General features: G+C 48.5%; 1 protein-coding gene across 4 annotated transcripts in view; it reads left to right on the top strand.

Annotated features, from left to right (window-relative positions):
* The window catches only part of DAPK1 (death associated protein kinase 1), a 219,725-nt gene that overhangs the window by 187,599 nt on the left and 4,478 nt on the right, over positions 1–27,648 (top strand). For all 4 annotated transcript variants that reach the window (XM_004470926.4, XM_004470925.5, XM_004470927.3 and 1 more), the window contains exons 20-25: positions 1,009–1,231; positions 10,316–10,504; positions 21,565–21,762; positions 22,852–22,990; positions 24,288–24,408; positions 26,263–26,451. In XM_004470926.4, the coding sequence (XP_004470983.1) occupies positions 1,009–1,231; positions 10,316–10,504; positions 21,565–21,762; positions 22,852–22,990; positions 24,288–24,408; positions 26,263–26,451 (1,059 nt within the window). The remainder of the gene's footprint in view (positions 1–1,008; positions 1,232–10,315; positions 10,505–21,564; positions 21,763–22,851; positions 22,991–24,287; positions 24,409–26,262; positions 26,452–27,648) is intronic.

Here is a 27,648-nt window from a genome sequence, read left to right as displayed (position 1 = left end):
CCCCTGAGAAGAAGAAAGTGGAAGGCTGTGTGTCACCTGCACAAGCGTGCAGCTCTGCAGCCCAGAGGTGCCTCCACCAGCACCCCGCATTGTCGGGGACGTTTGTTACAGACGAGATGAGTCCTGACTTACCACTAAGCGTGGTCCGCAGCGAGCGTGTGGCGTGTTTCTCCCGTACCCCCATCATTAACACAGTCCCTCTGTGGCATTGGTGCTAGGACGTTACGGCGCTGCTCTTGCCTGTGGTCTGCTCTGCCGTCACCGCGTCGTGAGCCAGCAGGACCCCTGTGCGCAGAGGAGCAGGTGCCCCGTAGCCGCACGGGGCTGCCCTGTTTTGTTTTTCAAGCTTCCCAGGAACTTCTCCAGCCCATTAGCCGTGCATCTAGATGCTGTGGACATGGGTTGTCCACAGAGATGGACAGCAGAGCGTGGTCGCCAGGGTGCCGGGGCTGGGGGTGGCGTTTCACGGGCGTGGGCTTCCTTTTGGGGTGGTGCAGGTGTCCTGGACCTACAACAGTGCTGTCGGTCTTGCAGTGTTGTGAGTGTGCTAAAAGCCACGGAAGCGCACACTTCAAAACTGGTCAGGATGGTGAATTCTGTGTTTCGTGAGTTTTACCTGGATTAAAATAAAATGCAATGGCAATGACAAAATGTATCTGCAGCAGGGGGGGAAATGCGTGCTGAGGGGTTTTTATTCTTTTTAGGTACCGAGGGCGGGGGATTGAACCCGGGACCCTCGTATGTGGGAAGGCAGCGCTCAACCACTGGGCCACATCGGCTCCCTGAGTTGGTTTTTCATTTGTTTTGCTTGTTGTTTGCTTTTTTTTTTTTCCCCAGGAGGCTCTAGGAACTGAACCCGGGACCTCCCGTGTGGGAGGCAGGAGCTCAACCGCTGGAGCCACATCCACTCCCCCGTGCTGGGGTTTTGACCCGTGAAAATCGGCACGCCACCCCTCTGCTCAGGGCCTTTCCTCTGTGCATAACGAGCTGTATTCCTTCTCTGTGCAGGATACGCACCGAGGACTCTTCATCCAGCAGCTGCGGCCCACACAGAACCTGCAGCCGAGAATCAAACTGAAGCTGTTCGGCCACTCAGGGGCTGGGAAAACCACTCTCGTGGAGTCGCTCAAGTGCGGGCTGCTGAGGAGCTTCTTCAGGAGACGCAGGCCCAGGCTCTCCTCCACCAACTCCACCCGGTTCCCGCCCTCTCCCCTGGCTTCTAAGCCCGCAGGTAGGGACCCCGTGCTGGCTGCTGTCTAGCCACGGTGCTTTCTCACACTCACCTGTCAAGGTCCAGGACGGGTGTTTTGTGTGTGTCCTTATGTATTTATTTATGTTTAATTCCCCCACCCCCAACCCAGGATGGCTCCATCTGTTTGCTCATTGTTTTTGCTCTTTTTTTTTTTCCTCGTTGTCTGCTCATTGTTTTTGCTTGTTTGCTTGTTTTTTCTTTAGGAGGCACCAGGAACCAAACCTAGGACCTCTCATGTGGGAGGAGGGTGCTCAACTGCTTGAGCCACATCCACTCCCTGCTTGTTTTTTGTTTGTTTTTGCTCATTGTCGGCTTATTGTCCTCTCGTTGTTTTTGCTCATTGTCTGCACGTTGTTTTTGTTTGTTGTCTGCTCATTGCTTGTTGATCTTCTTTAGGAGGCACTGGGAACTGAAACCGGGACCTCCCATGTGGGAGGTGGGTGCTCAACTGCTTAAGCCACATCCACACCCCTGCTTTATTTTGGTTGGCAGTGGCTGGCCCTGTCCCATGGCCTTAGTGACTTTCAGGTGTCTTAGGCCAGTGATTGCAAACTTGCCCCGGCTAGCGCAAAAACCAGGACCTCCCTGAAGTTGTGGTCAGAGATGCAAAGATGCATAACTGTAAATGCACGAATAACAGAACAACCTCGGGTTCTGCCCAGGGACTGCCCTACAAGACAGACAGAGCTCGGTCTGACGCAGGTTTCAGTGGAGTGCAGGTCCAGCGTTGGCCCCTAGGGCGGGACCCCCCCTTTTTGCTGTCCTCTTGGAGTGCTGTGGGCTCACCAGTTGGTAATGCAAGACCGTGGAGAAACCAGCTTGAAGCCTCTGGGAACCAGTGTTCCTGCTCACCCCGCGTGTCCCGAGTGGTACTGAGAGGTGCCTTAGTGGTTTTCACAGTGGGAGGCTGGTCCACCCACTCACCCTGACTCTGGCTGCGTGATGTCTCCCCCCGCCCCACCTTCTACAGACAGGCTTTTCCAGGTTCACCCCAGGAGGCTGTCAGGGTTCAGACCCAGAAATGCAGGGCTGCCTTTCTTTCCCCAGACAAAAGCACCCTCAGTTTGAAAGAAAAAACTGCAAACTTGGGTATTTCCTCCCAAAGCCACTTTTAGACTAAGGGGGTTACTTTCTGAGACAATAAGAATAAAGATCTCTGGAGATTTTCCCGGCAATACCAACTTTGTAGCTTTTCTGCACCTGATAATACAAAGGATTTGTGTATGTTTTCCTAAGTTGAAAACCAATTTCTTTTTAATTTAGTTTTTAAATCAGTTTCATTGATGCATTATTAATAAAGCATACGATTCATCCAAAGTACACAGCTATGTTATTATACAAGACACAATTGATTGTACACTTTGGATGGATTGTACACTTGAGAAAGCCAGTTTTTAATGTCTATACTTCTGTAGAATCCATTTCTCAAAGAGCATTAGTAGGGAGTGGACAGTTGACTGAGATTTTACATGCCCCGTTCAACTTCTTTTCTCTGAATACAAACCATAGAATTGTAACCAAAGGAAGAAATTTTTTTAAAAAATGGATTTATAATCATTAGTGTGATTATAATATTTCTAATACTTATTGCTAATAGCTATGGCGCACTGTCTATATGCCAGGAGCTGGACAAAACGTGGTACAGGTGACACTTCTTTAATCCCCGCCTTCTGGGGCCTCTTTACCACTGCTTTGTTGAAGTCTGGGGGACGTCACGGAAGCGACCCAGTGTCCCACGGCTGGCAGTGAACGGCATGTCTGCGTCCTGAGCCAGTACTTAGATTGATACGTAGAACCTTAGGCGTAAGAGTCTTTCGTGCACACATTTTCAACGTTCCACTGCCATTCTGGCTCCATTTGAGGATGTAAAACATGTTACACATCCTCCGAAGCCACAAGTTTTCTGGATTTGGTGAGGTTCACCTCCTGTCTCCCAACGAGGCCGGCGTCAGCATCCCCCGGCAATTCCTGGCGTCACCCCTAGAGGGAGCCAGCTCTCTGCTGCTGTGGGTTCCCCCACATGACCACCCCAGGGGGGCGGGGCTAGTGAGAGGGACCTGTTCACAGGGCAGAAAGGAAAGTCATAAGACCCCGCGGGTCTGTTATACTTGTGGAGGGGGTGTGAGTGAGAGAATGGAAAAGCACACGTGCTCTGTGTCATCTGTGATCTGAAGATGTGGTGAGTCCCGGCTGGACATGAAGGTGATGATCCAGGAGCCTGTCTTAGCGAGTCAGGGCTGCTACAACAAATACCACAGGCTGGTTGTCTAAAACAACAGGAATTTTTGTCTCACGGTTTTGGAAGCTGGAAGTTCAAAATCAAGGTGTCGGCAGAATCACGCTTTCTCTGAAGTCTGAAGCATTGGGGGCGTGGCTTGCCGGCAACCCGTGACTCGCTGCCTCAGCACGTGCCAGTCCTTCCCCCTGTCTGTCCTCCTGACTGTCCAGATGTCCCCTGCTCATCAAGACTCCGGTCATTCTGGATTACCGCCCAGCCTGATTCCATCTGGCCTCACCGAAACTGGTGACATCCTCAGAGCTCCTTTTTACAAATGGGTTCGCCTCCTCAGGGGTCTCCAGCTCGACCATGGCTTTGTGGGGAGCGTGATTCAGGCCCCCACAGAGCCTGTGGGCTCACCTGAACCCGTCACGTGTGAAGAGGCGCATGGCCGCCCAGGAGGGAGAGGTTCTCTCGCCTGCTTAACCTCACCCGCAGAAGTCCTGTCTCCATCTGCCTTCCTTCCTGCCCGTTTTCCATATCTGGTCCTGGAAGTAGGTTCTTTATAAAGCAGCTCAGGATAGCTGAGGCCTCGCTGTGCGTAACAGCTTCCTTCTGCCAACGCCTGGACACCGGGTGATTCATGCACCGTGACAGCAAGACTCTTAGGCCCTGAGCCAAATGACCTGCCCAGCCGCTCTCCTCACAGACATGCCCAGAGCAGGTCCTCTGAGGACACCTCTTCTCTCGTTCTCTCGGTCACCCTGAGTTCAGAGCTTCACCCCCAGCAAGTCTTTAAAAGTCTTTGTCAGGAGCTGATGTGTGCCTTTGAGCACCTGCCTCCCACACAGGATGTCCCAGGTTCGGATCCCAGTGCCTCCTGAAAAAACAAAAACAACAAGCCAAACAAATGAAAAATCCCAGGGAAGCTGATGTGGCTCAGGGGTTGAGCACTGCCTTCCTCTTACAAGGCCCTCCCCATTCCCAATACATGGGGAAAAACGTCTTTTTCACACTAACTCATCCACAGGAACGGGGCTTCTCTGAAAGAACAAGGAGGAGGGTGAACCCTGCTCTTTCTCAAATCCCAGCCAGTTTAATTCTTTAGACGCGTCCTGTGTCCCGTCACCTTCAGAGGATGCTGAAAGAAGAAAACTTTGCCAACACATTCCCTTCTCCTGGGAGCGATACGCCATCGTTCTCTCAGGAGGCGCAGTTGAGCTCTGTCATCACTCACCTAAAGGCAAGCCTGCTTGGGGATTCACGGGGCTTAGCAATGCGGCGTGTACTAGAAGGGCAAGGGGGAAAGCAAAGGGGCCACCAAAAGGCCGTCCACCTCATAACGTTGCTACTCCTTGTGGAGATGAAAATAAACTAAGAGGCACCTACGGACACCTATGCGGCAGCCAGGAGGAAGCGGAAGGAAACGCGTATTGATTGGGAACGTGTTTTGTGCTGGCTTGTGTTTCATCTCATTTGAGTCTCAAAACCTTGTGAGGCGGTATCATAAACCCATTTCCGAGAAAACCAAAGGCACACAGACAAAAAAGTGGCTTAGCAGAGGGGCAACACCAGCTGCCAGCAGGCCTCACGGGGCAAACTGTGGTGTTCAGCTGAGCAAGAGGAGGAAGGGGGAAGCGGAAGAATGAAAATTGAATTAGTTCCCAATATTCAAAAATGAAGAAATTTCGCTGCAGAATCTGGGTATTTGGCTTTCTTGTGGAAAACGTAGTTTCTCATACCTGCCTGGTGCCGTGATTGGCCAGAAGAGGCTGCTGCCCTGTGTGGGGGACCCGGGCTCCCCGTTTTGCCCTAGTCTCCACCAGCCCACCTAAGTCCAACGACCCCATACAGCAGAAGAGAGAGCGGGCTCGGAAGGAGACCCCCTCGTGCACGAATGTTCCCGTGTGGGAGATGGCATCCCAGAGCCGTGGGAGAGCACAGGGTGGGAGTGGCATGCCAGAGCCGTAGAGAGCAGAGGCTTCTCAGTTTGTGGTGCTGGGACAGTCGCCATCCACTGGGGACAGGAGTGCGCCGGCCTGCGTGGCCTGGGGGCCCAGGTCGAGCCTAGTGAGTGTCAAGGTGGAATTCCAACCCGGATCCGCCCGGCCCCCCAGAGGGACTTGGAGGAAGAGAGATGCCTTCAGCCATGAGAGGGTCTCATGCCATCAGCCCAAGGCCTTAAAGGGCCAACTGATGATTGCACAGCCAGGAAGAGCTGCTTCGTCTCTAGTCCAGCGTCCTGGGGATTTAGCGACCCCTCCGCCAGAGTCCCCGGCGTGAGGCCTTGCCTCACAGAACCCGCACTTGCAGATCCCGCGCTTGCCTGAGCCAGTTCCTGTAATAAATCGCTCGGACGTGTGTGTGTCCTGTCGGCTGTTTCCGTGGAGAACCTCGACGAGTCCAAGGCTGTTGTGAGAAGGCCTGCCCCGGGTGTCTGCAGGGAGAGGGCTCTGGTGCCAGAGACCACCATCGTCTTCTCACGGAGACGCCGCCGCAGCCAGCAGGCCCTGCTCCAGGGTCCCCAGGCAGGTGCGCCTGACGCCCCGTGGCCTCTCCCAGATTTGCCAAGCCTCGTTTCCGTGGCAGGGGCAGCCACACGGGGACATCATTTAGGCAGCGGGAAGTTTGCTTGCCATTAGAAATCGGGCCCTCTGCGATTGCTGTCCTCTGGAACACGCCGGAGGCTAAAGGCCAAGCTTGCAGCCCGAGTCACAGCGTCTGTCCGTGGGTGTGACCGCTGGTGCGCAGCCTCAACTCCTTCTCTTTAGAGCCCTCTCTGGCCCATCAGAGCAGTGAGGGAGGGAGGTGGTGGGAGGGTGCTTGCATTATTCCCATTTGATAAATCCTCTGAACCCTCGAGGTGTGGAGTGGCCTGCCCAAGGACAAGACAAACCCTGTCCAGGGAGCGCGACGCTGACAGCTGCAGATCCTCGCATGTGACTCCTGCAGCCACAGCGTGTGTCGGAGGCGCGGCAGGAACTGACTTCGGGAATCGCACTTGCCTGTCGGCTTGCCCACATCCCTCCGCTTGTGGCCAGCTGAGCATTGTAGCTGTGGAGTTGTGGTTCTGAGGCGGGAAGGGAGCTGTCCTGTGTTGTTGGAGGAAGGAGCGTTGGGGACCAGACCCTGAAGACGCTGTGGCCTCTGCTCGCAGGAGAGGGAGAGCGCGGAATAATGGCCTGTTCTCCCCAGGCTGCGAAAATAGGTTCCTTGTCGGGCTCTGCCACCTCTTACCACTAGGGGGCAATAGTTAGCCCAAAAAGGTGTTCCTTTGATTTCAGTGTTTCCCTATGAAATTATTTTAATAATGCCACTCACAGTCCCTGTCCTTGCCTTTATCTTCCCAATTTACCAAGTATTCCCAGCTTCCCTTGGTAAGCAGGAACCCCCAGTGCCCCTGAAACAGGGTGTGTTCCTGGTAGATGTTCACCCCCTGCAGGTAGGTGTCAGGGTGCAGGGAAGTAGGCAAGCTCCTAAACCCCAGAGCTTTGGTAGGAAAAATGGATTAATGGATTAATGACCTGCCAATACCGTGTTGATTTTGAGCACTGAGTCATTGTTTTCCTCCTCTACATTCCTGTGTTTGCCGTGTTTGTTGCTGTTAATTGTGGACCACGGGGGCTGCAGAGTTCAGCTTGGGTGCTTAGCCCCTCCCGCAGGTGAGTATTCACATGTACTCACCACCCACCGTGGGCCAGGCCCCGAGACGTGGTGCTGGGCCAGAGCAGCTTCTGCCTTCCAAAGGCTGCTGTCTGCTGCGAGCGACAGGCACGCCGGCAAGCAGCTGTGTGCCGGGTCAGGACAGGGTGCTGCTGTCGGGAGGTGCCAGCTCTGTTCCCGAAGACAAGGCGAGGACTCAGCTCTGTTACTTGGCTACGTTCCTCATGAGTTCTGCCAGGACCGCTCATAGTATTTTTTTTTCAACTGACTCACTTTTTAGATTTTTAAGTTTACTAAATGTGTATTTACTATATATAAATTATAGTGAATGTTAAGAGATTTATTATAAGATTCCCCCCCCACCCCCCACCCCCGCCAATTGGGGATGGGCAGGCCACAGGCTGGGACTCCTATAAAGGTTTTCAGTGAATTCCCCAAGAAGCTGGCCAGCCAAAGTAGAGAAAGAAATTCTTATTTCTGACTGCTGAAATCATCAGTTCTCCCTTTGAGGCCTTCAGCTGATGGGGTGATATTTCCCACACTGTTGAAAGCCATCTGCTTGGTTGATTATAGAGGTCATCAGCCATAGATGCAACCAACTTCCTGATGATTTAAATTTACAAAATAGGGAAGCGGACTTGGCCCAGTGGATAGGGCATCCGCCTACCACATGGGAGGTCTGTGGTTCAAACCCCCGGCCTCCTTGACCCGTGTGGAGCTGGCCCATGCACAGTGCTGATGCCTGCAAGGAGTGCCGTGCCACGCAGGGGAGTCCCCCACATAGGGGAGCCCTACACACAAGGAGTGCGCCCCATAAGGAGAGCTGCCCAGCGCGAAAGAAAGTGCAGCCTGCCCAGGAATGGTGCCATACACACGGAGAGCTGACATAACAGGATGACACGAGAAAAAAAAACAGATTCCTGGTGCTGCTGATAAGGATAGAAGCAGTCACGCAAGAACACACAGCGAATGGACACAGAGAGCAGACAACCTGGGGGGGGGGGAGGGAAGGGAAGAGAAATAAATCGTTTTAAAAAAATAAATCTACAAAATACCCTCACAGTAACAATCAGGCCAGTCCTTGCTTGACCAAACAGCTGGACACTGTAACCTGGCCAGGTTGCCTTATGAAAGTATCCATCACCCTAAAGTCCACTGATTTGAAAATGAAACTGTTAATATCATTGCTATAAGTGGGAAACCAGGACCGTTTCCCATAAATAAAATTAAATGCTATGAACAGCAAATAATGAGGTTAAAATTCAGCTATATATTGTTGCCCACGCTCTGTTTATGAAAAGGAAACATTAGTAAAGGTTGAAGAATTGCTAAAGACTTAATGCACAAATTGAGACTTCCTGCCAGAGCAATTCAGAGATCTTCAAGGGACTTTTGAAAAAGAACAACTTTCTTCCTCTGCAGTTTAGCATTGATGCCATGGCCTACCACTGTCTAAAGTCATTTTCCATTCAGCCGACAACAACCTTGTGCACAAGAGTGGTACTCCCCTGCATAGGTCATGGTGCTGGCAGGAGAATCCACCCAAAGGGCTTCAGTGAAAGGACCACTCACACCGACACGGGCATCATTCACGGGAACAACAGTAACAGCCAAATACCATCCCTGATCCTGGGTGGGATCTCATAATGGAGGAGAAAAGGCTCAAAAGGTCATTATTGGAGCGGGGGGTGCAGCTCAGCGGTTGAGTGCCTGTTTTGCATGTATGAGGCCCCAGGATTCAATTCCTAGTATCTCCTTCAAAAAAAAGAAAGACATTATTGGGAGTGATGAAAAAGTTGGCCTACAGACTATAAGCTTTCTATCCATGTTAAGTTCTTGTGGTTGATAACTGCACTTAAGGTGGTTCCATAAGTGAATATCCTTGTTTTTAGGAAATGTAGGTGGAAGTAGTAAGCAGCACGATGTATACATACTACTTACAAATGTTTAGAAAATGGATGGTGGATGGACAAACAGATAGATGGATAGATGATAGAATGATATGGCAATGTGACATTAAAAGTTGGTGAATTTGTTTATCTGGGCAGAGTAGGTTGGGGCTTGCTATGTGGGATTTGTTTCATTTTTGCAACCGTATTCCCAAGTAAAAAGTAAAAAAAAAAATTTTCCAGGAAACAGGCAAGAGATTACAGAGCAAGAGGCTAGCAACAGGCAGGAGCCATTACCTCCTCTAGGTCTGGAAAGGTACAAGGAGGAAAAGTTGGTACTGAGAAAGCCAGAGCCCTTGAGAAGTGGGAGGGAGGTAGAGTCATCGCTGTCACTACTCCAAGAGGAACGGCAGGGAAGAAATGGCCCCGCTGTCCTCTCCTTCCACCCTTTCCGGCTCCTCCTGTTGGGAGACTCTAACCAGGAAACAAATTGCTGGGACGCCTGGGAGATGCCAGGCAGTGCACAGGGGTCCATCTCTCCACCACACAGCAGGAGTGGATCAGTCAGCCAAGGGGCCGCCAGTGCAAAGTACCAGAAAGCTGTTGGCTCTTATAAAGGGTGTTTATCTGGGGTAGATGCTTACAGATACCAGGCCCTGAAGAGTCCAGCTCCAGGCTGCTTTCTCACAGAGTCTGTTGAAGCAAGATGGCCGCTGGCCTCTGCCTCGCCTCCTTCCTGGGCTCCCTCCTCCTCCTCAGGCTCCGTGGGCCCCGCTTCTTCCCGATCTCAGCTGCAGGCTGGCTAGGGTTTGTCTCAGGGCTTCCTCTCAGCTGCAAACTATCAGGCGGATGGCTCCTCTCCCTGGGCCGAGGGTCAAACCCGACGGGAGCTCTCTCCCCGCCGTGTGTCTGCTTGAGAGAGTGTCCGTCTGTCAGCCACCAAGGGGGCAGGGACTCAACCCACGCTACTGAACCCAAGCCCTAATCGTAACAGGTAATTTAATCAAGACGGCTGCGCTGAATCTAACGCAATCGCAGGGTATGCCACCCGGAGCAGGAGATTGGCTTGCAGACATCATCTTTCCTTCGGGGGGATTCATAATCTCAGACCGCCCCACGGAGCAAACCAGAAAAGCCACTCAGCGCGCCTGGGAAACCCAGGCCAAAGCCCAAGTGGGGAGGTGGAGATGGGGAATGTTCCAGAAAAAGGGGAGCACGTGGCAAAGGCCGGGGGGAGGGCAGGCGCGCCCACTGCACGGGGCGTGGCGTCACCCCCTGTCTCTCTCCCTGCAGTCTCCGTGAGCATCAACAACCTGTACCCTGGCTGCGAGAACGTGAGCGTGCGGAGCCGCAGCATGATGTTCGAGCCCGGCCTCACCAAGGGCATGCTGGAGGTGTTCGTCGCCCCGGCCCACCACCCGCACTGCTCGGCCGACGACCAGTGCACGAAGGCCATCGACGTCCAGAACGCCTACCTGAACGGTACCCCGGCCCCGCACCGGGCCCAGAGGGGCAGGACCGCGGTGTCCCTGGGGGAGCGCGTCCTGCATGGGGTCTGTCTAGCTTGCCGGAGCTGCCCGGACAGGGCCACAGACTGCGTAGCTTAGGACGGCTGGGCTTTGTGGGCTCGCAGTTCTAGAAGCTGGACGTCCGAGTCAGGGTGTCGGCAGCAGGGCCCTGGTGGCGGCGCGCCGGCACCTTGATGCACCTCGGCTCGTGGCGTGACTCGGTCTCTGCCTCCACCCAGGGCCGTGTCCACGTCGCTTCTCCTTACAGGACCACTCGTATTGGATTAGGACCCACCCCAATCCCGTGTGGCCACACCTTCACTAGTAACATCTTCTGACACCCTACCTCCAAGTAGGAGTATATTCACGGGACCAAGCGTTAGGGCTTGAATGTGTCTTTTGGGAGGACACAGATTGGTAACCGTGTGTCACATCTGAACAAGGGATGGAAGAAAATCCAATGCACACTTGATATTGGGAGTGACCCAGGACTTAAGCTTGGTTGTCTGACACCCATAATAAAAAGTAAAATTAGTCACCATGGTATCCCCAGCATCTAGCAAAGCACCTGGCATACAGTAGGTCCTTAAGAGATGACTGTTGAATAAATTAATACATTTTTTAAAGTAGAACAGAACACCCACTTGAATGGGAAGTCTAATAAAATATGATCTTGATGGTAGTTTAATACATCTAAGCGTTAAAGGATTATTTTTAAATATATCTACGGTCGTAGCTAATGCTGTGGTACAGGCATGGGCAATTTTTTTCCCTAGGTGGATTTTTTTTTTCTCTCCCCATCCCCTTGTTGTTTACACTTGCTGTGTCTTTAGGAGGCACTGGGAACTGAACCCAGGACCTCTGATGTGGGAGGGAGGTGCCTAATCACTTGAGCCACTTCCATTTCCTGCTTTTGTTGTGTTTTTCATTACCTTCCTCGTATCTCTTGTTGCATCATCTTATTGCGTTAGCTCGCTGTGCCTGCCTGTTGTGTCAGCTTGCTGTCTTGCTCATTTTCTTTAGGAGGCACCAGGAACCTCTGCTCCCTGCTTTATTGATATCTTTCATTATGTTTTTTCTTCTTGTGTCTCTTATTACTTCATCTTGGTGTGTCAGCTTGCTGTCTTCTTTAGGAGGCACTGGGAACCGAACCAGCGACCTACCACATGGTAGGCTGGAGCTCAGTTCCCTAACGTGTCCACTTCCCAGGAAATATTTTAAGTGTGTTCTTGGCTCTCACACAATTCCAAGGGAGCAAAGTTTTAACTATTACAGAAGAAGGTTTACTTCACCAGCAAACCCCTGCCTCCTCCTGGCTGTGCCCTGTGAGTCCCCAGGGTCCTGTGCCCCCCCAGGGAGCCTCTGAGGAAGGCACCACACTTTCTACAGCTGGTCCCAGTCACAAGTCCCCTGCCTTGTTGAGAGGCAGACTTGAGCCACCCTTATAAGCACCAGGTCAGGGTGTCAACAGCTGATGCTAATCCTGAAAGTGCTCCTTAAAGGCACATGCCCTGAGGCTCAGTTTCCTTATCTATAGAACAGGGCTAATAAGGCAACATCAGAAAGATGCGAGGATTTTATGGGTTTACACCTATCCAAGGGCTGGGTACAAGGAGGGTCAGGGAGGCCCTTGGAAAACGGCAGCTGGTTTCCTCTGAATGTGGACCTTTTATGGTACTGGCCTCGGTGAAATCTACAGACTGAGCATTTATGACCTAGAGAGTGGCTCTGAAACTTTGAGTGTGTGTCGGAATCACCCGGAAGGCTTGAGAAGGCAGGTTCCAGGCCCCACCTCCAGGGTTTCTCAGTCAGCAGGGCTGGGTGGTCTGACAAAGGCTGGTGGTGCTGATGCTGCTGGGCCTGGGACCCCACTTTGAGAAACCCTGGCCTTAATGAAACAGTATTCAATTTGTCTGCCTCTTGCCCCCTTAAAAGTTCAGTGTTTTATGGGCTCCCCAGAGCAACAGTGGCTCCTGAAGGTGTGTGAGAGGAGAGCTTGTCCTCAGCACCCCCAGCCTTCCCACCCTTCGTCCTGATGCCCTTCTCCAAGCCTCCCTCAAGCATGAGCCTCCTCATGCTCAAAGGACCAGCTCTGTGTTCCAGAACTTTCCACCCCAAGGCCTCAGCTGTTGACTTGAGTGTCACCCTACCAGGAGTGTCTGTGCTTCAGAGGACACTCTGGAAAACTCTTCAGATCTTAGGAAATGACTCAGCTCTCAGAATTTCTGGCATAGAATAAGGACAAAGGGCAAGAATTACAGGAAGGCACTGTATTAGGTTCCTGTTGCTGCTGTAACAAAATACCACAAGCTGGCTGGCTTCACCACAGAAATTTGTTTGCTTGCAGTTCCAGAGACTAAGAGACTGACATCCCAGGTGGCGTCAGGGCCACACTCCCTGAGGCCCTAGGGACAGGTCTGGTCTAGCTTCTGGTGCTGTAAATGCCCCTCCAGGCTCTGCATCCCTCGGCACGTGGCCTCCTTGCCTTCTGTCTCCTTTCTCTTTCTCTCTTACAAGGACACTCATCATCTTGACTAATTACATGTGCAGATGCCGTATTTCCAAACAGGGCCACAGTCACCAGGAGTTAGGACTTAACAGTGTTTTGTGGCTCAGCCCACCTCAGGCACAATCAGATGCCTGCCAGGCTGCCCCACAGGCCAGTAGCCACCCACGTCCTTCCACGCAAAACTCCTCTTCTGACCAGTGCTGACCAGGTGTCCCATCTTTGGAAGGTGGGTGGCATCACCATTTAATCCAATACATTGCGTAGTGACTTTTATGTTTAATGTTTTATAGCCTGCCTCTCCCCCCCCAAAAAAATAATGTTTACACATACTTGAGTCTAGGAATTTTCTACCTGTGTTGTATCATTTAATCCTCCCTGGGATTCTGTGAGTTCGATGATGGAGAACCCAAAGTGGGCAGTTTGCTCGTTGACTCTTGTCTGGGCAAAATGGTTAAGTAGGTACGTACACACACACACACACACACACACACACACACACACACTTCCATGAATGCATACAGCCCTGTCCCCATGTGTGTCCATGTGTGTCCCACTCCAAGGTATTACAAGTAGAAACCATATAGGTAAAAATACAGATGCAGATGGTATAGGCGTTGTTCGCATTCTTATTTTGCATTCCTGTGGGAGTGAACCCATTTGTAAATAGAACCTTTTGAAGGTGTTGCTAGTTGGGGTGTGGCCAAATTGAATCAGGTGGGTCTCAATCCATGGAGGCCATTCAGAGAGGAAATTCCAACACAGGCAGTAGTCAGGTGTCAGCAGAAACGAGAAGATACCCAGAGAGAGAGGGCGATGGCCAGGGGACAGAGGATCGCCCTCCCCAGAATGCGCCCAGGAGAAGGGACGCCCTCGCCAACTTCTTCATGACCTACAGCACCAAGTTCACAATCAAGTCGGAAAAATACTAGTTCAGAGTGACTGCTGCATCATTCAAATAGGTTAATGAAAAAGAAGAGTCTCACTTGATTATAAAATTTCTGATGTTTTTAAATAAACACAAAAGTCTTTATAGCCATGGCTTTCAAGCAGTTGGAGTCTTCATGGCACAGCTGCATTGTTGGTCATTTATCTACACAGCTAACTACTGGAGGCACTAAGATGTAAATTGTACAAGGGTCATAAAAACCCCATGTCTTAATATTAGAAAACCATGCATCATTTTCATGTAAAGTGACAAGGTAGACAGATGTAAGAAGTCTAAAGCAAAGGGCCATGGTCCCACCAATTGAAAATGATAGAATCTTCCATAATCTCCTATTGGTATAACCAGACGGCAACTTATTTTCCAAATTCACGTTTGCTTCTTGTGCTGCATGAACCTCAGAAACTTATTCAGTTTTTATTCCTTTTCTTTGTTGAATGGACATCACGGTATCAAAGACTTAAACGCACTGGTCCTCCAACCTCCATGTGGCCCCTCAGCAGTCTTCACACACCTGAGTGAGGGAAGCCCTTGCCAACTTTTTATTTTTTAAACAAATCAATTTTGTTGATACATATTAATAAAGCACACAATTCATCCAAATTGTATACTCAGTAATATTTAGTATAACCACATCGTTGTACATTCATCACCTCAATCATCATTAGAACTTTTTCATTATTACAATAATAATAAAAAGCAAACAAAAAATTCTTTACCCCTGTATCGCTCTACACTTCCCCCGCTGTACATACTGCTATTTCTGGCTCCTCTTACACAATTATTTGCTTATTAAACAGTTTTATTGAGATATATTCACATACCATATGATTTATCTAAAGTAAATAATCAATAGCTTTTAGTATGATCACAATGTTGTGCATTTATCACAACAAAAAAATTAAGAACAATTTCATTGCTCCAAAAAGAAACACTTAGCAGTCTTTTACCCAGCCCTTCATAGCCACTAATCTAACTACAGCTTTATAAATTTACTTATATTTACATTATATATAAATGGAAACGTAGTACTTGATGTACATGTATCTCTCCACATCCTCTCCAACACTTGTAGTTCTGTCTTTTTAGTAGTGGCCATTCTGATAGATGTGAAATGATATCTCATTATAGCTTTGATGTGCATTTCCCTAATCGCTACCGATGTTGCACATTTCTCATGTGTTTTTTTGCCATTTGCATTTCTTCTTCGGACAAATTTCTATTCAGTTTTTTTGCCCATTTTTTAATTGGGTCATTTGTGGTGGTATTGTTGACACGTAGATCTCTTTATATATCACGGATATTAAACCCTTATCGGATATGGGATTCCCAAATATTTTCTCCCATTGTGTTGACCGCCTTGTCACCCTTTTGACAAAGTCCTTTGAGGTGTAAAAATGTTTAATTTTGAGGAGGTCCCATTTATCTTTTTTTTTTAATTTTGCTGTGCGTGCTTTAGGTATAAGGTCCAAGAAACCGCCACCTACCACAAGGTCTTTAAGATGTTTCCCTACTTTTTTGTCTAGTAGTTTTATGGTCCTGGCTTTTGTATTTAGGTCTTTGATCCATTTTGAGTGGATTCTTGTATAGGGAGTGAGATAGGGGTCCTCTTTCAAATTCTTTTGGTTATCCAGTTCTCCTAACACCATTTGTTGAAGAGACTCTTTTGTCCCATTAACATGGCTTTGGTAGGTTTGTTGAAAACCAGTTAGCCATAGAGGTGAGGGATTAATTCTGGACTCTCAATTCTGTTCCACTGATCTAAGTGTCTATCTTTATGCCAGTACCATGCTGTTTTGACCACTGTAGTTTTGTAATACATTTCAAGGTCAGGCAGTGAAATTCCTCCCATATTGCTATTCTTTTTTAGAATGCTTCTGGCTAATCGGGTGCACTTTCCCTTCCAAATGAATTTAGTAATTGCCTTTTCTAATTCTGTAAAGTAGGCTGTTGGAGTTTTGATTGGTATTGCATTGAATCTATAATAAATCAGTTTGGGTAGGTTCGACATCTTCATGATATTTAGCCTTCCAACCTATGAACATGGAATGTCTTTCCGTTTGTTTAGGTCTTTGTTGATTTCTTTGAACATTGTTGTGTCGTTTTCTGCCTGTAAGTCTTGTACTTCTTTGGTTAAAATGATTCCTAGATATTTGAGTCTTTCTGTTGCTATTGTAAATGGAATTTCCCCCCTGATTTCCTCTTAAGATTGTTCAAAAACATTACTGATTTGTGCGTGTTGATCTTGTATCCGGCCACATCACTGAACTAGTTTATTAGCTCAAGTAGCTTTGTCATGGATACTTTCAAATTTTTTAAAATACAGGGTCATGTAATCTGCAAATAGTAAGAGTTTTACTTCCTCTTTTCCTACCTGGATGTCTTTAATTTTTTTTTCTCTTGTCTAATTGCCCTAGCTAGAACTTTTAGTATGATACTGAATAACAGTGGTGACCGTGGGCATTCTTGTCTTGTTCTTGATCTTAGAGGGAAAGCTTTCAATCTTTCCCCATTGAGAACATTGTTGGCTGTGGGGTTTTCGTATATGCCTTATATCATATTGAGTTTTCCTTCTATTACTATCTTTCAAAGTGTTTTTATGAGAAAAGGATGCTGGATTTTGTCGAATGCCTTTTCTGCATCCGTTGAGATGATCATGTGGTTTTTTTGCCTTCAATTTGTTAATGTGGTGTATTACATTGATTGGTTTTCTTATGCTGAACCAACCTTGCATACCCAGAAGAAATCCCACTGTGTCATGATGTACAAGTCTTCTGATATGCTGTTGGATTCTATTTATAAGTATTTTGCTGAGAAATTTTCCATCTATGTTCATTAGAGAGATTGGTCTTTAATTTTCTTGTAGTATCTTTGTCTGACTTGAGTATTAAGGTGATGTTCACATCATAAAATAGGTTGGTTAATTTTCCCGCTGCAGTTTTTTGGAAGAGTTTAAACAGGATTGGTTTAATTCCTCTCAAAATGCTTGATAGAATTCACCTCTGAAACCATCTGCTCCTGGACTTTTTCTTCTTTGGGAGATTTTTGAGGACTGATTCAATCTCTTTAAATGTGATTGGTTTGTTGAGTTCTTGTATTTCTTGTAGTATCAGTCTAGGTTGTTTGTGCATTTCTAGGAATTTGTCCATTTCATCTAGGTTGTCTGATTTGTTGGCATACAGTTCCTCATAATATTCTTTTATGATTCTTTTTATCTTCATGGGGTCAGTCATAACTTTGCCCCTTCTCATTTCTACTTGTATTTATTTGTATCTTCTCTCTTTTTTCTTTGGTATTCTAGCTAAGGGTTTGTCAATTTTATTGATCTTCTCGATGAACCAGCTTTTTGTTTTATTGATTTTCTCTATTATTCTCTGTCCTCAATTTCATTTATTTCTGTTCTAATCTTTACTATTTCTTTCCTTCTGCTTGCTTTGGGAGTGGCTTGTTGTTCTTTTTCTAGTTTCTCCAGTTGTTCAGTTAGATCTTTGATTTTAGCTCTTTCATCCCTTTTAATATAGCCATTTAGGGTTAAAAATTTCCCTCTCAGGACTGCCTCTGCTGAATACCATAAGTTTTGATAAGTTGTATTCTCGTTTTCATTCGTCTCAGTACATTTACTAATTTCACGTAAAATTTCTTCTTTGGCCCACTGATTACTTAGTAGTGTGTTGATCAGCCTCCACACATTTGCTAATTTACCTCTTTCCCATCTTTTATTGATTTCCAGTTTTTTTCCTGTTATGATCTGACAAAGTGCTCTGTATGATTTTGATCTTTTTATATTTATTGAGGCTTGCATTTTAACCTAATATGTGGTCTATCCTGGAAAAAGATCAATGAGCACTTGAGAAGAATGTATAATCTGCTGAGTTCGGGTGCAGTGTTCTGTATATGTTCTGTTAGGTCTTAACTCATTTATCATGTTCAAGTTCTCTGTTTCCTTATTGATCTTCTGCCTAGTTGTTCTGTCTAATGATGTGAATGATGTGTTAAAGTCTCCAACTATTATTGTAGAGATGTCTATTTCTCCCTTCTATTTTGGCAAAGTTTGCCTCATATATTTTGGGGCACCTTGGTTAGATGCATAGATATTTATGACTGGTAATTCTTCCTGGTGGATTGTCCCTTTTATTAATATATAATTTTTTTGCATTTAAAGTCTGTTTTGTCCACTATTAGTATAGCTACTCCCTCTCTTTTTTGGTTACTAATCGCTTGGAGTATCTTTTTCCAAACTTTCTTCAGCTGATTTGTATCCCTGGGTCTAAGGTGAGACTCTGGTAGGCAGCGTACAGGTGGCTCATGTTTTTTTTATCAATTCTCTCAGCCTATATCTTTTGATTGGGAAGTTTAATCATATAAATGTAAACTCATATTCAATGATATTACTGAAATGCATTATTTATTTCTTTGGTTTTCATATGTCATATCTTATTTTCATCTGTCTTTTCTTTTTTTTTTTTTTTTAAGGATTTATTTATTTAATTAATTTCCCCCCCTCCCCTGGTTGTCTGTTCTTGGTGTCTATTTGCTGCGTCTTGTTTCTTTGTCCGCTTCTGTTGTCGTCAGCTGCACGGGAAGTGTGGGCGGCGCCATTCCTGGGCAGGCTGCACTTTCTTTTCACGCTGGGCGGCTTTCCTCACGGGGTGCACTCCTTGCGCGTGGGGCTCCCCCACGCGGGGGACACCCTTGCGTGGCACGGCACTCCTTGCGCGCATCAGCACTGCGCATGGCCAGCTCCACACGGGTCAAGGAGGCCCGGGGTTTGAACCGCGGACCTCCCATGTGGTAGACGGACGCCGTAACCACTGGGCCAAAGTCCGTTTCCCTCATCTGTCTTTTCATTCTTTTGGTAATCCTTTCTCTTATTCTTGTCTTCCATACCCTTCTCAAGCCTGTGTCTCCTGTCTTTTTCTTTCAGGTTCTAAGGCTCTTTTTAATATTTCCTGCAAAGGTGAATTCTTCTTTGCAAATGCTCTTCATTTCTGTTTGTGAATATTTTAAACTCACCTTCATATTTGAAGGACAGTTTTGCTGAATGAAGAATTCTCGGCTTGCAGTTTTTCTTTCAGTATCCTGATTGTATCATACCACTGTCTTGCTCCATGGTTTCTGTTGAGAAATCCATATAAATCTTACTGGGCATCCCTTGTATGTGGTGGTTTGCCTCTCCCTTGCTGCTCTGAGAATTATCTCTTTATCGTTGACATTTGACATTCTGCATCGTATGTGTCTTAGAGCAGGTCTATTCAGATTTATTCTGATTGGGGTATACTGCGCTTCTTGGACGTGTAAGTTCGTTTCTTTCACAAGAGTTGGGAGATTCTCAGCTATTATTTCCTCAAATACTCTTTCTGTCCCTTTTGGCTTCTCTTCTCCTTCTAGGACTCCCATGGCATGTATGTTGTTGCACTTCAAGTTATTCAGGTCCCTGAGCCCCTGCTCAATTTTTTTCCATTCTTTTTAATCTCTATTCTTTTCTTTCTTCAATTTGAGCTGTTCTGTCTTTGGTGTCACTTATTGTTCTATCATTTTGTGTCTGTTGTTGTCTGCCTCTAATGTGTTTTTGATCTTGCCTATCATGTCTTTCATTCTCATGAGCTCTGTTACTTCTCTATTCAGGTTTTCAAATTCTTCTTTGTGCTCACTCATTGTCTTCTTGATGTCCTTTATCTCTTTAGCTATATTGTCTTTCAACTCATTAGTGTGATTTTGGAAATTTGTGCACATCTTATTGATTAGTTGTCTCAAATCCTGTGTCTCATCTGGGGCTTTGATATGTCCCTTCACTTGGGCCATTTCTTCCATTTTCTTAGTATGGCTTGTAATAATTTTTGCTCATGTCTAGGCATCTGATTAGGGTGGTGAGTTTACTCATGCTCAATTTCTCTCTTTCGTAGGGATTTAGTGGCGGGCAGCTCAGTGTTGCAGCTCTTCTTTGATTCTTGGTTAAACCTGTTCTGGGTCTTTAGGATTGTCCCTATTAGTTGGTCAAATCTGGGACCTGGACCCAGTTATGGGTTGTAGACCTGCTGCGAAAAGCCTTGGGGAGAGAAGCTGTAAAGGCCTGAAAAGGCCAGTGCCTTTTAATTTCCTCACTGCACTCCCTGGGTCTGCCAGCAGATGGCGCCCTTGGGCAGCCCTCTCAGTTCAATGCCTGCTGGAGTGTTTGCTTCAGCCTGGACCAGATCAGTGTGACAGAGGATCCTGCCTGGGGGCTAAGAGCCTCATAATTCAGACTTCTCAGAGGCGGTTCTCCAGCCTTTGCTGGCAGCCCCCTCCCTTTTCCCCAGGTAGGAAATAATTCCACTCCCCTCTATGTCCTCAACAACCGGTCCTGGTCGGTAGAGAAGGAGATTGAGAGCCTCAGATCCCTCTAGCCCCTTGCTGGCACCCAACGACAATGGCCTGGCCCCACCCAGCCGCGAAGGGCTCCTGGGACACAGCAGACCAAAGTTGTGGGTCAGAGCTGAGCCCGCCTTAGGCTACGTCCTCTCCTTCCCCTTTCCTTGGAAGGTAGATCCCTGGGGCGCCCTTTGCCTGTGGCCACTGGCCCGAAAGCCTGAGAATTCTCGTATCTGCAGGGTGGGGAGGGCGCCCGCAGTTTTTTTGTTTTGTTTTGTTTTGCTTTGTTTTTTAAGATTTATTTTTATTTATTTAATTCCCCTCCCCTCCCCCGGTTGTCTGTTTTCTGTGTCTTTTTGCTGCGTCTTGTTTCTTTGTCCGCTTCTGCTGTCATCAGCGGCACGGGAAGTGTGGGCGGCACCATTCCTCGGCAGGCTGCTCCCTCCTTCGCGCTGGACGGCTCTCCTTATGGGTGCACTCCTTGCGCGTGGGGCTCCCCTACGCGGGGGACACCCCTGTTGGTACAGCACTCCTTGCGCGCATCAGCACTGCGCATGGGCCAGCTCCACACGGGTCAAGGAGGCCCGGGGCTTGAACCGCGGACCTCCCATGTGGTAGGCGGACGCCCTAACCACTGGGCCAAAGTCCGTTTCCCAGTTTTTTTTTTTAGCTCACAGTTTTGTCGCTGTGATTCTTCTCCTCTGTCCCTCTCTCTTCTGGGCAGCACCAGTCCTTCCCCAGGTGTCCTAAACCCTATAAGAGTTTTTTCCAGGCTGCTTCTACCTGTCCTTTAGCTGTTTTTCTGGGAGAGAAGACGGTCCCGTGTCTTTCTGGTCTTCCATCTTCCCGGGAGTTGTAGATCTTCACAGACGTCTTGATGTTGGACTTCTGGCCTCCAAACTGTGAGGCAGTCGGTGGTTGTGTTTAAGCCAGCCTGCTGTGTGCTCTCTGTCTTGGCAGCTCTGGCATACAGGGGTCGGTATTTGGGAAAACAGATCAGCAGATAAAAAGATTCATAGATATATATATAAAAGATATGGCTATAGAGGCAGACATAGATATGTACTGGTATGTAACTATTGCATATCTGGATGGGTACTTACAGAGATGGCTCGGTACACAGTTGAATGATAGAGAGACCACTGCTAGGGCGACTCATAACCCCTCGAGGGCCAAGAAAAACTCTGATTTCATGGTGGCGTCTCAGGGTAGTAATCTTTGATTCTCTTTGTAGGAGTTGGCGATTTCAGCGTGTGGGAGTTCTCTGGAAATCCTGTGTATTTCTGCTGTTACGATTATTTTGCTGCCAATGATCCCACGTCGATCCACGTGGTGGTGTTTAGTCTGGAGGAACCCTATGAGATCCAGCTGAATCAAGTGATCTTCTGGCTCAGCTTCCTGAAGTCTCTCGTCCCGGTTGAAGAACCCATAGGTGAGCTGGGCCCCAGCCCGCCGTCTCCCCCGTGCCTGCACTGCCGGGGCCCGGCGGCCTTGCTCTCCTGCCGTGCTCGGCTTCCAGAGCCCGGGGCCACAGCAGCCGCTTCCTGGCCGCACTCCCTCCTGCTGGAAGGGCTTCCCCTCCTGGAGGCCGCCTGGGCTCGGCTGCTCCTTTCACTCTGCAGGAAGAGTCCTTGTTCCCTGTTCCCATGTACCTGTCTGAAAGACCCAGTTCTGGGCAGTTCCTCTGTAACCGTTTCCCACCTTTTTCCAAAACCATCTTTGCTGGGTGCAAAGTGGAGCGGCCCCTCTGATAAAGACGGTAGGATTGCCTCAAGAATGCCTAATTACTAAGCAAAACGACTTCTCCTTCATTCTGCCGTTCCTTCGAGAAAGGAACAAAAGCAGAAATCTCAGAAAAGTGTCTAGCTTGACCCAGAAAAATGATCTAACTTTGTTCCTGGAGAAGATAACGCGGAAGAAACTTCCTTGTTCTTTTCATACAACAAAAGAAGCTGTCCAGCCTGGTGAAGTACAATATTCAGCAGCTGAGTTTTTTCTTTTCCCATAGAAGCAGATGGATAGTGAAACGAATTGGGCTTGCTCTCCCCCTCTGTGCACTGCCACCGCTACCTCTGTCTCGTTTCTTTCTCTGTGCTTGTTTGTTTGATGCTGCCAGACATGAGACGCTCGGAGTGAGTTGTGGGCAGTTTCTCTTCTGGACCGTTTCTGGGGAGCTGCTTGTTCAGGGGGTTCCTTGCCAGAGGGCGTCCCCCTCGTCAGAGCCCGCCCTGTGCCCCATGGTTGCTTCTGGTCCATTCCTGGGCATCGCTGCCCAAGCTCAGCCTAGGACGCTTAGTCTCGAGTGGCAGCCTCTTGGAAACCGCTTTCCCTGGTGCTCGCTGGGCCTTGGCCTGCGAGCGGTCACCCCGGCCCGGCCAGGTGCGCTGCGCCGCGTCTGCAGGTGGCACATCCCCCTGGAGAGACGACCCGGGCACGAGGGCAAAGTGGTGCCTCCTCGGCCGGGGAGGAGGGGCGGCCGGGAGCAGCCGCCTCCTGACCCGGCTCTCCCTGTGCCCTCCAGCGTTCGGTGGCAAGCTCAAGAACCCGCTGCGCGTCGTGCTGGTGGCCACCCACGCCGACATCATGAACGTGCCCCGGCCCGCCGGAGGCGAGTTCGGCTACGACAAGGACATGTCGCTGCTGAAGGAGATCAGGAACAGGTAAGGGGCAGCCTCTGGGTCTACCGCAGCCTGCCCCCGGGAGGTGAGTCGTGGCTGCGTCGAGCACAGCAGGACGGGGACCAGAGAAAGGAACTCGGGCCTTGTTCCTCGGTCGACTTTTTTCTTTTCTTTTAAAGATGTATTTTTATTTATTTATTCCCCCTGCCCCCCACCCCAGTGTTTGTGCTCACTGTCTGATCTCTGTGTCTCTTCATTGTTGGTGCTCTCTGTGTCTGCTCATCTCTTCATGAGGCACCGGGAATCGAACCAGGGCCCTCCCACATGGGAGGGAGGTGCTCATTTGCTTGAACCGCCTCAGCTCCCGGCTTCGTTGTGACCCTCATTGTCTTTCCTCTTTTGTATCTCCTTGTGGCATCATCTTGTTGCATCAGCTCGCTGTTTTGCTCCTCCTCTCTGGAGGCACCTGGAACTGAACCCGGGACCTCCCGTGTGGTATGCAGGAGCTCAGTCGCTTGAGCCACATCCGCTTCCCTCTGTCGACTTGTGTTGTATTTTTTCATTTTTATCAAAGCTGTGCATACACATAATAAATCAAATACCAGTGAAAAGCCCATGATAAAAAACCACAGTCCTCTCCCTCCTTTCCTCACCTCCCTATACTACTCCCCAGAGGTCACTTCTTTGAATTGTTTTAGCTTTTGGTGATTATCACCATAATACTAATCAATATTCCTCAATATTTAAGTTGCAACCCACTGGTAGATCATGAAATTCATTTAGGTATTCACAACCAAGTCTCTAGAATAGAGTAGGTCAGAGTGCATTGCACATCCAGTATTTTGTAAAATGTTTCTATTATAAAATGGGTGTGCACAGGGTTGCGATGTAAAACACACACTTTTACTGAGCGCCTGCCAACAGTTTGAAAACTGCAACTACCCTTCGGGCTAGTAGCTTAAATTCTCTATGTATCAACTTTAGACACTCAGCTGTTGCCTTCCTGATAGGAGGCCTAGGGCTGCTGTGACTGTCCTTAGATCTGGGTGTGACTTGGACATCCGTGCCTCAGTTGTTAGTCCCCGAGTGCCTCCAGCCTCTCTCCACCTGCCTTGTATGGACTCTCAGGCGTCTTCCCGCCCTGCGTTTCTGCCTCTGCGTGGAAAGCCGAGGCGCCCACCTGCCTGACTCGGGACTCCTGCCGAGTGCCCCGGGGTGACAGGGCGCGCTCTCCACGGGGAGGGAGGGTCACCCAGCACCCAGCCTCCCGGGCCCGTAGGAGCTGGTCCCCGCTGGCGAGCGCCCCTGCTGATGAGGCCACCGCGGCTCTTGCCCGCAGGTTTGGGAACGACCTGCACATCTCGAATAAGCTGTTTGTCCTGGATGCCGGCGCTTCTGGGTCCAAGGACATGAAAGTCCTCCGGAATCACCTGCAGGAGCTCCGCAGCCAGGTGGTTTCTGTAAGTACGTCGGGGACGCTTGAGCCCGCCTTGGCCAGCGCCAGCCAGCGGCGCAGGGACTTGGCCTCGCGCTTCTCTCTTGGGTGGGCACTGCTTCGCGGGCCCCCGTGCCTGTCCTTACAGGTGCCTCGGCATGAGGAAGGAAGAGGAGAGAAAGGAGAGGGCGGGACAGGAGGCGAAGGGTTAAGATTTCTTTTTACACGTTATAAAAGCACTATAAAGGTAATTTATGGTGGAAAGATAGAAAATGCAGAAAAGTAGAAAAATTTAGGAAAACCACCATTCCAACAGTCACTAGTAAAACTTACTGAAGGACATAAAATAGGAACAGTGGATCCTGGCACAGTGGTCTGTTCCCCTAGAAGAAAATATGGTTGAGCTCTTACTTTACTGCATAACCCCAAAATAAATTCTCAGGATTAAAAACTTTACATGTTTAAAAACATACACAATCAAACAAAAACCCCAATAAATACCTTGAATGGGAATTTAGAAGAATATCTTAAAAACCTCTTGCAACTAAAGAAAGCTTCGACTCCAAGATAGAAAAACCCCAACAGTTTTCAAAGAAAATACAGACTTATTTGCTAACCTTTTCTTTGTTTTTAACAAATTCATTTTGAAAACAAAGTCAAAAGATGAAGTAGACTGGGAAAAGATATTCTCATTGCATGTGACGAAAAAGGGTTTACTCTCCATAATATTAAAAAACTAAATATTCTGCAGACAGGAGTGGGTGGTTGAGGATTTTCGTGGTGGGGTGTGGCAGGATCTTCTGTTTCATGCCTCTCCTCTCCCTACTCTTGAGGTCCTACAGGTAAAAATAAACTGCTGAGTCTCTGGGAATTTTTTTTCTTTTTTTAACAGTTTTATGTGGGGTTTTTTTTTGTTTTTTAATTTTTATTGTGGTAATATAGATACAGCGGAGATTTCCCCATTTTAGCCACATGCAGCTATACAATTCATGGTTATTAATTACCTTCACCATATTTTATACCATCACCACCATCCATGGACAAAACTTTTCTCCATCACCCCAAACAGAAACTCTGGCCCATGAAGCAGTAACTCCCCAGCACCCACCCCCACCCTGGGAATTTTGTTAATTGACTAGAAAGGGAAATCCGCAGATGTAAAAGATAAGCCTTTCAAGGGGCCTCCCTAATCAAATGATGCGGCGCAATATTTTTCATTAGGAACGTTTTTAACTTAGGGAGGCGTGTTGATTTTATGAGTCCGTAACACAGACTGACTTATTTAACTATATTAAAAGATTAAAAACTCATTTCAGGCCACTTACTTGAAGTAGTCTAATTTGAAATAGCAGTTCAGCAGTTGCCGTGAATACCTAATATACAGGTCAAAGCCCACTCTAATAGTACAGATAACTATACTCCTTCCCTTTTCCCCTCTCTCTGAGTATAAAGTGACCATTGTCTGGCCGAAACCGTCACTACCAGCGAAGGGCTGAGCACGCGAGGGAGTAAACATTAGACGCTGGTGTGAGCATTAGTTGATGAAGCGGTTGAGTCCGCAGTTCCAAAAATACAATGGTGAAGACTCACCACCCGTGGGACATAAGCAATAGAAAGGAACAGCCTCCTCAGAGTTTCGTATTTGATACATTCATAGATTCTGCTTAAAGGCAGCATACAGGAGCAGGTGCAGCTCAGTGGTTGAGCACGTGTTTCCCATGTACAACGTCCCGGGTTCAATCTCTGGTACCTCCTTAAAAAAAAAAAATCAAGACAACACACACACAAGAGTACTGGCCCTTTCGGAGACCCAGGTGCTCGGGAGTGGCGCACCGCGCCCCCGGCTTCTGGTGAGCCGGCCCCGTCCTGCTCCCGCCAGGTGTGCCCTCCCATGACTCACCTGTGTGAGAAGATCATCTCCACGCTGCCTTCCTGGAGGAAGCTCAACGGGCCCAACCAGCTCATGTCACTGCAGCAGTTCGTGTACGACGTGCAGGACCAGCTGAACCCCCTGGCCAGCGAGGAGGACATTCGGCGCGCGGCGCAGCAGCTCCACAGCACCGGCGAGGTGAGGGGGCTTGGGGTAGGGGCGAGGTCTTGAGCGGTAGGAGCCTGGAGGGAAGCATGGACGCGCCCCCCTGTGCACGTGCAGGCATGTGACTGCTGCATAGAGCATCAAGCGATTTTGTGAACAGAGGTTCTCTGCCCTTCTCTTTCTCCTTAGGAGCCATCGCTTGGTTTTATCTCCCAGCTTCTGTTCCTAGGATAGTGTGTCATCCCTCCACCCCTCACGCTGGGTGACTGCCTCTCTCTCCATGCACCTAGCACTTACCTGCCATTACCAACAAGCCTTCAGTGTGCCTGTTTAGGGTCAGACTTCCCAGGCTCACAGTCAGTCAGGGAAAGGCAGGGAGGTATCTGCAGGGAAGCAATGTCTGGAGACACCAAGATGGGAAAATAGTTCACACACACACAAAGCAGCCCTGATTCTAGATACGCATTTCAAAGTCCCCAGCAAGGGGTGCCCACCAAAAATGACTGAGAAAGGGGAGTCTGTGCTCTTCGTTGTGCTACATCCAGCACTGGCGCTCCAATTGCATCATATGCCATTTCCCAGAAATGGACGTAGCTTTCCCGGTCCGCCGGCATCATGTGAAATCAGGAGATGGCATAAGCCACAGGGGCCAAGAAGAGCAGTTCTGAGATTATGACAATCCAGAAGCTTCTCCAGTCTCAGGGGTCCTATCTGACCCTCTGGCCAGGTTGTGGGAAGCAGATAGTCACTGTATGCTTGGAACTAAAAGTGAGTCCAGAAACCAGTAACCCCCGAAAATGGGAGCCACTCCCAACTAAACTGCTGGCTATCTACCTACCCCTGCAGCAATACCTGAAAGTGATTGAATTCAAAGAAGATAGGTAGAGGATCAAAACTTGGATTTTAAGGTGCTCTGGGTACCTTTTTTTTTAAGGCGGTACCAGGAATTGAACCTGGGACCTTGAACATGGGAAGCAGGTGCTCAACCACTAAGCTGTATCTGTTCCCCAGTGAGAGTTTTTTTGTTCGTTTTTGTTTTTTAAGAGATACCAGGGATTGAACCTGGCACTTTGCACATGGGAAGCCAGTGCTCAACTACTGATTTACATCTGCTCCCTTAGATACATTTTAACCATAATAATAAATTCAACCCTTTGGTACTTACCCCAGATATGCTTGCCTTCAAATATTTGAACAGAAAGTTCTTTGATCATAGCCTATAATTAATTC

The sequence above is a fragment of the Dasypus novemcinctus genome, chromosome 8, assembly GCF_030445035.2.
Source record: "Dasypus novemcinctus isolate mDasNov1 chromosome 8, mDasNov1.1.hap2, whole genome shotgun sequence".
Classification (NCBI taxonomy): Eukaryota; Metazoa; Chordata; class Mammalia; order Cingulata; family Dasypodidae; genus Dasypus; species Dasypus novemcinctus.
The sequence above is the reverse complement of the archived record's forward strand: the minus strand, read 5'-3'. Positions and strand labels throughout refer to the sequence as shown.